A 13113-nucleotide genomic window follows, 5' to 3' on the forward strand; every position below is an offset into this window, starting at 1 on the left:
TAAATCTAAATTTCTAAAAAATAGCCAGATTCTCTAATTAAAAAATGAAATGTGTATATTATATAAGAAAATATATTGCTGACTATTATAACAACTAGACATGAACTAAATTAAATTCCGAGACAAAACCAGTACGATGCTTTTCATATATTCAGTTTTGGAATGTTGTGTTCAATTTTTACACTGTCAGCCCACACTAATGACAACAGATTGACCATATAGTTTCGGAAAAATGGTCAACTAATGCATTGAAAAATTGGTATAATAGTCAGTGTATTTTAGCTGAAATAAGGGTCATGTACCAGTTGCCCCATCCATTTTACAGGCAAAGAATGTTTTTGAAAAGAATGATATCAGGACAGCATTACTGAACTATATAAAAATCTGAACAAGATTTAAAATAAGTCAACTCTCTCACAGATCCATACATACATGTATCTATAACAAAATATAATATAATATATAAATAAAGTTTTGACTAGAATAATGCTATTACCTAGATAGGCAGTACACTTCATAATCATATCACAATAAACAGGGGTTAGTAGATTATCTAACGTCCATATAGAGAACTATATCTATGGTCACTGCTATTAATAACAATTGCATGTAACAATTATTTATCAATTATAAATTACCATACTATAAATTACAATTACATTGAACAATTACTTACAGATTAGTTATATTATGTAACAACTTATCAGGAATTTTCCAAAATTATGGTTACATGTAACAACAAATATGTTGGGAATGTACCAGGTACAATATATAAGTTGTAGGTTACTATAAATAACAGTTATAACAATCTGCTATGGTTTAATATAAATTACTAATGTATTGTGTAACAGTTTGTTATAAACTATAATTGTATGTCAACAATAATTCTTTCAATTTATTTGATAGTACTTTTATCGTTTATTACTTGCAGTGCCTGTGCTGTGTAATTTTCCTGCACTAATATAGTTGATAATAAATCATAGTTGTATTTTACAAATTAACAACCTGTTATAGTTAAAGATAATTTCCCATAAAAGTATTTATCAGGTGGTTATTTCCAATAAAAGTATGGCAATTTTTTTATATACATGTATATGGGAAGTAGAAACATCCAATCTTACTAGAAAAATACTGGATGCCCTGAAAAACACCCATGGAGCACATACAGGACAAAAATGTAAGGGTTTTCCTAACCGACAACCTGGCGATTAGGGACGTCTGCTTGAGTGACGTCAAAAGTTGCATGCGAATCTCTCAGCTTTAGTGAATGTTTGATGTATATGTTGATAAACTTGATGGTGAGCTTAAACGCACAACAGTTTCTGAGATAAAAACCACGGAAAAAGACGTGGGCAGTGGATAATCTGAGAATTAATTAGCCTATGATATTTATGATAAATGGACAGTGATTAAAAGACAGTGTCTTGTATATATACAATAATTTCTCCTCCGACTTCGCACACATTGCTAGGTATTGCGTCAGCAAAGTCACATGACATGAACATGGCTTCTTTTAATAGATTTATAACAGCAGGGGTATTTCCTCACGAATACAACGTTTTGAGAAGGGTTTGAAGCAAAATTTTGATGTATTAATTAGTTTGAATATGTTTTTAGTCCAAATATATCATCAAATCACCCAGTTTGTACGCGGGAAGGTATCTTTAACACATTAACAATTTGTTATAGCGGACTATAAATTATAGTCGCATGTAACAAATTAACAACCTGTTATAGTAGACTATAAATTACAGCATATACAAATATCTGCTATAATTTTAATTACATATCTCTGTCATATTCATAGGTTACTACAGATTAACCTTATAAATGATATGATATGATGGTTACATTATAATAATAAGTTAGTAATTGGGTACTATAAGTGGAACAATAAATAAACCATTGGTTATCAGGACTCATTGCTAAACTGGAACTGTTTAATAGTAAAATAAATGTTATTAATTATTACAGTTACTTTCTTACATGGAGAACTTTATCCATCTGGAGTAATTTTTTTGTGAAAAACCTGTACATAAACCTGACAATTAACACTTACCAGTGGTTGCTTGGCATGATACGCCCACATTTTGCAACAGATGGATAGAGTACAAGCCAAAATAAAAGTGATTTTTTGTACAATCAGGGGCCATAATCCTAGAAGTTATGGTCTGGAATGCGTGAATATCGACAGTGACTGAGCTCTTTGGGATATAAAGATATATTTTTTTAAGCTTCATCAAAATCAGACAAAAATTGACCTTTAGAGGGTCCACAACCTTGATATTTCATACTTTAACACTATTTGTGTACAGAGAGTGGCCATTTTGTCTGGCAGTTTCGGTCCATTTTTATGAAATTCGAATTCAGCCTTCATTACGGTGAAATGGTTATCTATTTAAAAGATTTTTAAAATCGGATAACAATTGTGACCTCTAGAGATTCCACCAGCTAAAATCGCAATTTTTTCTTACATTCAGGGTCCATAATCAAGGATGTTACGGTCAGCTATGTGCTAATATTGAAAGGAACTGAGATCTTTGGGATATAAACTTACATTTCAAGTTTCATCAAAATCAGAAGAAAATTATGATCTCTATAAAATCTCTATAACCAACGGCTGCCAGGCAGGATACGCCCACATTTTCGAGAGATGGATAGAGAACAAGCTAACAAGAAAGTGATTTTTCCTACTATCAAGGGCCATAATTCAGGAAATTACAATTCAATATGCGCGATTATCGAAAGGAAATGAGATCTTTGTGTTATAAACTTACATTTCAAGTTTCAACAAAATCGAATTGTGACCTCTATAGGGTCCACAACCTTGATATACCATATTTTTACGCTATTTGAGAACAAACGGCGGCCATTTTGTCTGTCAATTTTGGGCCGATTTTCACGAAATTCGAACTCAGTTGTCCTTAGGGTGTAACGGTGATATAATAATACGTTTTTTTAAATTGGATAAAAATTATGACTTCTATAGGGTCCACAAGCTAAAAACGCGATTTTTCGTACAATCAGGGGCCATAATTCAAGAAGTTATGGTCCGATATGCGCTAATATCGAAAGGAACCGAAATCTTTGGGTTATAAACTTACATTTCAAGTTTCAACAAAATCAGATAAAAATTGTGACCTCTATAGGGTCCACAACCTTGATATACCATATTTTTACGCTATTTGAGAACGAACGGCGGCCATTTTGTCTGTCAATTTTGGGCCAATTTTCATGAAATTTGAACTCATTTGTCCTTAGGGTTCAATGGTGATATAATAATAACGGTTTTTTAAATTGGATAAAAATTATGACCTCTATAGGGTCCACAAGCTAAAAACGCGATTTTTCGTACAATCAGGAGCCATAATTCAGGAAGTTATGGTCCGATATGCGCGAATATCGAAAGGAACTGAGATCTTTGGGTTATTAACGTACATTTCAAGTTTCAACAAAATGGGATATTAATTGTGACCTCTAAAGTGTCCACAAGCTAAAAACATGATTTTTCGTACAAACAGGGGCCATAATCCATGAAGTTTCGATCGGATACATGCCAATATCGAAAGCAGCCGAGATCTTTTGGAGATAAACCTATATTTCAAGTTTCGTCAAAATTGGATAAGAATTGTGACCTGTAGAATGTCCACAAACAAATTGTGGACGGACAGACGAACAGACGTCCGGACGGACAGGGGCGACGACAATATACGTCCACATGAAAATGTGGGCATATAAAAATTGTGACTTCTAGAGTGTCTGCAAGCTAAAAACGTGATTTTTCATACAATCAGGAGCCATAATCCATGAAGTTACGATCCAATACATGCCAATATTGAAAGGAGCTGAGGTCTTCGTTAGATAAACCCATATTTCAAGTGCCGTCAAAATCGCATAAAAATTGTGACCTGTAGTGTGTCCACGGTGGCGAAAACAATATACTTCCACATGAAAATGTGGGCATAATAAAAATCAGGAATAATGGAGTTCAATGTATGAATAACTGAATACCTGTATAATGCCATGTTCTATACTGTACATTATGATATTAGCTGCATATAATGCCATGATCTATACAGTATATTTAATATATTAACTGTATAATGTCATGTTCTATACAGTGTATACCACTATGTTCAATATATTAAATGTATGCTGCTATGTTCTACTGATCTCTTGTTGTAAAGGATAAGATTGTACATCTGAGTATGATGGTAAACTGTCTTGTTTTACAAAATGAGGTGAACCTGGAGTCATACATTCAGCATAACTAGGCGGGGCTGAAAATAAGATCAGAAAATACATTTTAGAATTCAGTCATTAAAATAAATGTTCGGTTTAGAATTGTGATAAAGAAAATTTTTGCATATTGTACTATGAAACATTATGTTGTAAATGGCTGATTTTCTTTTTTAATTTCTTATGTCCACAATTTGCATGGGATATTAGATCCTTTCAAATCTCCTTCATTTAGAATCAGAACATAATGCTGTTGGACGGACTGAACAAACATTTGTGGCAATCGTTGACCAAAGTTCTGGCTTCTATCGTAGTAACTATCCAATTCTCTAGATCAACTTTAAACACCCTGAAGTCAAGATAGTGTTACCTCATGCATGTGACAAATATACACTATTACATAACTCCTTTAATATTTTGCAAGCATCTTAAGATTTGGATATCATAGACAAAAAACGTTAATTGCTGGGTTGTTTGTCCATAAAAATATCCAGGCAAATATCAATAAAAAAGGCACTTTTCTCCCTCCTTTTTGTGGTCAAAACTAAAGCTTGCAAGCTAACTTTACTTCTAAAATAATTCTGCTAAATATATGCCAATAGTTTAAAAAAAAAGTATTATTTGATGTTGACAAATAATAATTTGACTTACGCATTAAAGGTGTATGTTGTGAGCAATCCTCTATAGCTGTATTTATAGAGGAGGTTAGAGTTGTATTAAGTGGAACTGTTCCTAGAATTATTCTTTCTTTAAATTTGATATCGTCGCAATTACAACCAGCTGCATTTAACAAAAACTAAATAAAATAAAATAAAATGAAAGGTGGCTAAGCAAAAAAGCATAGAAACACTGCAGTTAAGTCTATAAGTTTAAAGATACATTATGGGAGATTCGGTAACGAGTTGGCAGTTCGCACTATAATAGTTAAAAACTAGATAAGGTAGAAGGCAATTTGGTGAAAATTTCATTCAAATTGATCCACTATGAACCGAGAACTAAGCGACTGAAATTCCCATAAGCCTCGGTCATCATTACTAAAGTCAGTACGATAAACAGCATAGTCTCGATTATCCATTTAATCATTTAATGAGAAGGAAAGTTATGCAGTAAATCGGCTTACAATCCACTGAAGATCGCAGGCTAGCGCAGCCATCTAGAGTTGATTATGGCCTGGATAGGTTAATTAATGTCTAATTAATAATTTAGATAACATTTCAGGCCTAAAGAAAGACCTGAAATAGGCAGATTTAGCTCTTGCATAATGCATGTTTAAGTAAACAAAAAGCGAAATATTTAAACAGTACTGATGCATGTCATTCCTACGTTGACAAGATTCTATGACATAATCAAGGGCAATAACTCTGCGAGTAATTATCATACATCATTAAAATTGTTGAGTATTTCTTCTGTTTCATCATGAATGTAAACAGCATGTATAAATTTGAAACACATCAGATGATAAATGTAACCTGAAGTGTGTTCACAAGAAATTATGGATGAAAGACAGATAAGGTCAACAACAATGTATGATCACTTTTTTTTTATCACAGAATGGAAAGATAACTTGGCAAAAATGTGTTTGCTGTTAGAATTTTGTCCTGTGCAGCATTTAAAAGCTTTCACAAATCTAAACCTAAATGGGGAAAATAACTCTGAAGTTTGCAACTGAAAATTTTGTTAGGTTTCTTCATTACCATAAAATGAACAATCCTTTTGAATTAAATATAGTCGTATAGAAATATTTAAACTAAATGTAAATTTACCTGGATTTCATAATTGACATCTATTAAAGTAGAAGCTCCAAGATTGGTTAGATGTGTTTCTGGTGGTATCAATATAGGATCATTCCATACATCAGATTCATCAGGTTCAATACTATCATGTGTGGCTTCTGCTATAATAACTTTACTAGTTCTTTCATTATCACTAGCTTTATATGTTGTTTTCTGTCAAAGATATCAATCAATCACTAAATTAGAAATATTCAAATTTGTCCTGTCAAGGTGTTTGTAACCTATCATCACAGGGACAAGATATTTCGTTTGAACAACCCTGAAAGAGCAACATGCAGACAACATTCCTACCTCATTTAGCTGAAGTCCATCATGTGCAGCAAGAGGCCAAATCAAAAACTGGCTAATCTACACATTAAATCGGCAAGTGTCACTTCATTTGAAAACAAGAGAATAAGTACCACTCTCGAAACACACCAAATTTTTTTTTATTGAAATAAATTGTGTGGATTAGGTGACCAAGACAAATTGTTTATACTGGATAGGCAAAAGACCAAGGTGATGACCTTTGTTGCAATGTACTAAAAGCTGAGCTGTAGATAAATGCAACAAGTTCATTGAAGTAATATGCCCTTTATAGTAGTCCAATGATGAAATGCATTGAAGAGTGACATTGAATTTTGGTGCAAACGAATACGAATATTTTTCTACGAAAGCACTAATGGAGGATGAAAATATAGTGTTTGAAGGTATCAAATTTAGAAATCAGTGAATTACCATGACCAGATATGCTGTAGCTGTTAAATAATTGGATGTATTATTTACAATCTCAGCCATTACTATAACGGGGCCAGTGACAACAAAACCCCGATGATCCAATCGAAAGACAACATTATACGATCCATGTTTACAACACCAACAACAAACTGTTCGTTGTTCACTTCTTATTACAACTTCCTGAAATATACCAAATATCACAAGTTTAACCTTTGGAACACAAGCAGATTGATTCATGGCGATGACATTGTAGTACCCACAATATGGGCAAACAATTTTCTGGATGTGACCATCACTTGTTTACATACAGATATTGGACATCCCGACACCAACTCCTCGTACTACAGTGACAAAAGGTGGAAAATATATACCTAGGTAGTGGTCATTGTGTTTTGCGTCATCAGCATGCATTCTAAAATGAAATTTTGTGCATTATAGATATATACTATTATCTTCACTAAGAAAATCACAACGGTGTCATTAACATGATTATGTAATAATCTCAAGTATTCTGCTAGTGCCCGGTTAGCTGTGATATATCTGATTGCCATTTATGACCATACAACAAGGTTATTATCAGTAATATTTGAATCATATCCTCAAGCTACACAGTAAAAGCCTTTACTACAGACAGAAAATTTGGGGTATACATGTATACGCAATACTCCTGCTCTGGCCAGTTCGGTTCAAGGGAGTTAAGACAACGTGCAAAATGACGGATGGTTCAGATTTAGTTTCGGTCATTTTCCTTAGACCTAGGTCATGACCAGCATATACAGCCTACATGGAACCTATGGTTCACACTAATTTTCTAGTTGCCGACTAATATTTACCTGTGCTTCAGGATATTCATTTAAATCAGACACACCATTTATAGAGAAATGAGCTTCTTCTGAAGTAACATCAAGTTTCCATCTACTACGATATACTTTTGCTTTGGCCCAGTATCTCACATAACCATATTCCCCTTCATATGATGATGGAATGTTTTTAGGTAAAATATATTGTTCAGTAAAAGTATATTCCCCTGCTGGCAGTAACTGTTCTTCTGGAGAATAACCCTCTGAAAAAGATAACAAAGATCGTGTAAAACTTAATATCTATAACTAAGTCAATATCTGGTCAGAAGATAAAAGGGTCACAATAGCATATTAATTCACTTTTTTAATTCAATATGGCCAATAGCCATCCATTATTATGTTTAATGCCCAAAAGAACAATTTTATATTTGTGTCTAAAACAGGGTTCACAATTTTAAAATTTTGGAAGCTGAAAATTTATTTGTATGGGTCACAACTGAAAACACAACAATCAAATCAGAATCACCTTGCCCCCATAAAACTTTTCTTTCAGCAATGAAATTGTCTTTTCCTTCATAATGAGTACTATTGCTATCACCTGCAGATCTTCTTTCCTCCCAATAGACATAACATTGACCATAAACTTTTAGATGAATACCTGAATATATAATTAAAATCATCATGGATCATACATATATAACAAGAACAAAAGAAAGCAGTAGAAAATATATATTTTGATTGACAATTAATGGGGTGGGTCACCTGCAAGTCATGTCAGTGGCTTAATATTGACCAATTATCAGCAAGAGAGAAATTAAAACAAAAGGAAATCCTCTTATTGTAAATGCCAGGATTATGTATATGTTTGTTAGAATACCCAAATTTAACCTTACTGTAGACAATGTGTTATTCATCATTTAGTTTTTCAACCCATATACAAGAGGGTGATGAATCTCGATCATCTGGGAGCATCATGACTTTTTATCATAGAAAACTTGATTACCCAATGGCTCAGTGGGTGTGGCGCTGGCTTGCTTACTAGGCCCCAAATTCAATCTTGGTGTTTCAGCATGGTTTCCCCTTGTCAGTGGTGTAGGATAGAGAATCTACCAAAGAACAGTGTTTAGTCAATGAGATGGGATGTAAAACTGAGACATAATTCATACAAGAGTAGGGGGAAATGCCACCGTCTGGACAACATATCCCTCATAGCACACTGTATGACCTATGGCAGTCTTCATTAGCCCATTTAGTGCAGAACGGTAGGAAGTTAAACCCCATTTCATTTCAATTCATTTGTTTAGCATTAAATAAAATAAGGTTAAATACCTCTAACTCTAACTGGTTCTAGAACTTTTAGCTGGACAACTAAAGCTATTTCATCACAAGGATTGAATACTTGCTGATTGTCAACTATTTTTACTATAAAATCAGTCAGTTTGTAAGAACTCATGACTCTTGGTTTTAATATAATCCATTAATATAGGGTTGGTCGTGCTGTTTATTGGATAGAGTACAGTTCCATTTCCTCAAATAATTCACTGCATCCCATTCACATGTCTGGGAGGTTTGCATTGAAAATACTCCTGCAGAAAACAAAACAAAATTAAAACAAAAGTAAAACAAAATTTTGAACTATAAAAAACGAAACGAAATAGGATCTGTGTTTTAATCAGATTGATAAAAAAAAAATATTCTGATTCTCAGATAATCCTGTGTCACTCAAAAAGGGCCACATGACCTGTTTCTATTTCTTTAAATAAAAACAGTCTCATTAATTACAGCACAAAAATGTTTTACCCTGTTACAGAAAGTGGCATTAACAAAAATACTTGAATGAATCTGAAAATGTGGCATGGGTTGATTTATTAACTACACAACCCTGATAAATGATACTGACAATCATAAATGATACTGGATAATCCCATTCCTGTTAAAGGGACCATCTCAATTTTAACAGAGTCTCAGAAATAAAAATTTGTGTACGTATGAAATTTAAGCGCCAAAATATAGAGGAATGGTGTATTTACCTTCCGTGTCTAAAAATTTCAGCTCAAAATATTGATTCGTTTGGACGTGAACGTCAAAACCGCTTATCCGGACACGTAACCCTTTTAAGATTTCAGGTCAATTTTTTCGTATGGTTTTATTCAGATACTGTATAATACAACTTGGGACACCAGTCTCCATATCCAGATGAAGACTGACAGGTTTAAGTTGTTTCAAAACGTATCACGTATATTGAGTTAGTTCCATGCCCCTAAAGTAAAGAATTTTAAGGTTTTTAACACAAAATTAAGCAGTTTCATTCTAGAAATTATAATCAATGTTGGCCCTTTAAACAACATGATGAGATAAATGTTATAGTGCCTTGAGTTGAAATGCAATGTTTATGGGTAGTTATTTAGCCCAGTAGTGATCCCTTTGACAAAATAAAAATACAAAAAAAAACCAACCTCCCATCACCATCAGATTTTGGTAAGGATTGTCTGAGAACCAGAATAATCAGTGGTTTTCTATTGGTGCTGTTGTAATACAAAGACATGGCCTATTTGATTTGGTATGAGATAACTAATTGTTTGCCTGACATTTGGCTTTGACATTTTGTTGTCATGTCCTTTGGGGACACCACTTTATTCTGTCCGAAATATGAACCAGAAATATTAAATGTACATGTAGAGCACAGCATTAATATTTGTGGCTAACTCGTCTTCTTGCTTCAGAAGCAAAATTTATACACATATCCACTGTGGCACAGACGTCTAATTGATTTGTAAACTTCTGCTCATTCGAATCTGATTGAAATTATCTGACACACATCAATATTTGGCCAATTTTCATTCAAACCAGGGTTGGTTCAATTAACACAATGACTTGACTCTATAGGATAATCATTACTTATTAAATCCCAACCTATAGCTGCATGTGCCTTATAAATATGTAAAATAAAACTTAATACAGAATGCATCAAATATGACATGGGAATTTAATCAATTGAATTTGTTTTCAAAAAGTTGTGTCCTTTCTGCTATGTGGTACATGTACATTAGCTGGTCCAATATTCAATTTTAATTTAAAGGGCGTATGGCTCTATTCTTTGGAAACATAAATGGGTCATCCTCGGTTTCCACAGTGGTCTCATTCCGTTCAACTCCACTATACCCTGTGTTAACCCATAGGGTTCCCACGATTTCAAACTATATGCCCTGGCCAAATCTGATTGTAATACAGATCCTACTTCATTTCGTTTTCCATAGTTCAAAATTTTGTTTTACTTGTCCTTACTACACTAGGATTTGGAAGATTTGTTATATAACCCGCGTTTTGGTTGGAGTGAGGGATTAGCCAATGAAACAGTCTGTTACGGCGAGTTCTTGGCTTTTTGATGCTTGGAATTGTGGGTAAACCACTAAAAACGTCAACGCTGATTGATTAATCAATGTCTGAAGTCATAGGGTCAAAAGCCGCTCGTTTGACCCCTTACGTGAACTTCCACTATAACTTGCTAGATCTTCATGTAGTGTAGGCCATCGAAAGTTTACAAAAAACAAACGAAATATAGATCTGTATTTTAATCAGATTGGCCCTGGCCTTGACTGTAGCTTGTATCTATGAACCAATCCAAAAACAGTTTAAAAACCAGTCTTACTGATGAAACAGCCTTCCTTTCATTTCGCATTCGTTTTTAACAGGGCAGATAACCCTATTTGTGTCCATTTACTGAATGATTTATGTAAATAATATACATTTCTAATTAATTTCTATTTTATTGTATTATCAAAATCTGTAGTATGTTTCGCTGATTTCAAATATGTATTCTAACATGTACTGTATGTCTCACTTTTGTTATAATTATTACTATTCGTCTTTGTCTGAAATGTTTCATAAACTATTACCATTCTGTTATGTTTATTTTTATTGAACTTGATAATTTATTTAGTTACAGTATGAGTGCATTTTGCCTACCTACGTAGTTCTATTGCAGAAGGTACTTGTAAAGGTTTGAGTTTTGTTATTACAAAACTGCCTAATCAAGATGTCACTCTCAATAAAACTCTTGAACATACATGTCTGGTCTTCAATAACATAAATTTTGATGGTAATAAATACGCAGGAGAATTAGGCTATGTTCTGGCTAATTCCTAACCTTGTCTCTTGAAAGGGGAGCCTTTGCATTTTGCTTACTTTACCAGATGAAAGTTACTTCCCTTCGCCAACTGCCTTTCCTATAAAGGGTTCATGGGATTGGTCGATAAATATAGCACAATCATTGAATACGTGTAGACCCCATGGATTAACCCAGGTGTTACTGGAGTGGAATGGAATCAGACCACTGGGGACGGAGATGTAAATGGGTCTAAAAGCACATATTAATGTAATATGAATGTACGGTATGTATATAAAGTGATTTACATTCAATTCTTCAACAAAAGAAAATTTAATCTCTAATCATTTATGTTCAGTGAAATCCACGAAGAGGTCCTATAAACATACATTATGCAAGAGCTAAATCTGCCAATTGCACGTCTTTCTTTATGCCTGAAATGTTATCTAAATTATTAATTAGACATTAATTAACTTATCCAGACCATAATCAACTCTCGATGTCATCGCTAGCCTGCGATATTTTCTGGATTAGAATCCTACCTGCTGTTAAGGCGCTGGCTCGCTAGCCTAGAGTTCGCAAGTTCGATCCCTGCATTGGCCGAGTAAGTTCATTGGAATTTTCCGATGTGGTTTCTCCTTGTCAGAGGTGCAGGACGGAGGGCCTGACAAGGATAGCTGTCTAGTCATTCGGATGGTATGAAAAACCAAGTTCCACATGTAGGCCTACATCTATTACATCTACTGATCTAGAAAGCATTTTAGAAATGAGAAGTTATTTGTGCAAGCTATCTCCACAAAGGCTGTAGAGTTTGAACATGGCTGGTGTCACTGGAATAATAGTTACAGTTCTATTAGTTACTTTAGTAATAAAAATATGTGAGCCCTACCTGCTTTCTGGTCTCTCATATTTTCGTTACTAAAGTAACTATAATACAGTTCTATCTACGGCTACGGTTGACGATTTTATTTTTTTAAGGCCATTATTACTACTAGTACTAGACAAACGAGCATTGCATGGATTTGATATGGGCTAAAATAATTAATAATAATCGCTCATACTTACAAAATGTATTGTGTTACGAGTAAATACATTACAGTGTATCTTTTATATAATGGCATTATTCATGGGTGTAAGTGTAGCCATCTCGATCAATTAATAAATCATTGAATGCAATTAGTGCTGGCGCCAATCAATAACATCAATAACATATTGAATGTGGATAATCGAGACTACATCAATGATTCCACTATTAAAAACGTTAGTCTTTTTTCGATTTGTATGACTGAATTGCAATGTCGATTATTTTGCGAGTTCAATACTTTTAATTTAACCTATAACGCCCATATATATTTCAAATAAAAGTTTTGCTTATTTTAAAATAATATAACATCAAACCCTATTATAATAAATAAGCAAACCCAGAATACAATCAGAGTTATCCCCTACCGGTGCAGAT

General features: G+C 33.6%; 1 protein-coding gene across 1 annotated transcript; it reads right to left on the reverse strand.

Annotated features, from left to right (window-relative positions):
• Window positions 1-3058: 3058 nt before the first annotated feature.
• LOC126817627 (arrestin domain-containing protein 3) lies at window positions 3059-13106 on the reverse strand. Its single transcript, XM_050544717.2, has 8 exons — window positions 12720-13106; window positions 8879-9135; window positions 8076-8207; window positions 7583-7812; window positions 6750-6929; window positions 6003-6185; window positions 4891-5035; window positions 3059-4280 (listed from the first exon to the last, which is right to left on the reverse strand). The coding sequence occupies exons 2-8, from the start codon at window positions 9000-9002 to the stop codon at window positions 4159-4161; spliced, it is 1116 nt and encodes a 371-aa protein (XP_050400674.1). The 5' UTR covers window positions 9003-9135; window positions 12720-13106; the 3' UTR covers window positions 3059-4158.
• Between the last annotated feature and the right edge of the window lie 7 nt (window positions 13107-13113).

This window comes from Patella vulgata, chromosome 4, assembly GCF_932274485.2.
Source record: "Patella vulgata chromosome 4, xgPatVulg1.2, whole genome shotgun sequence".
In the NCBI taxonomy this organism is placed as follows: Eukaryota; Metazoa; Mollusca; class Gastropoda; family Patellidae; genus Patella; species Patella vulgata.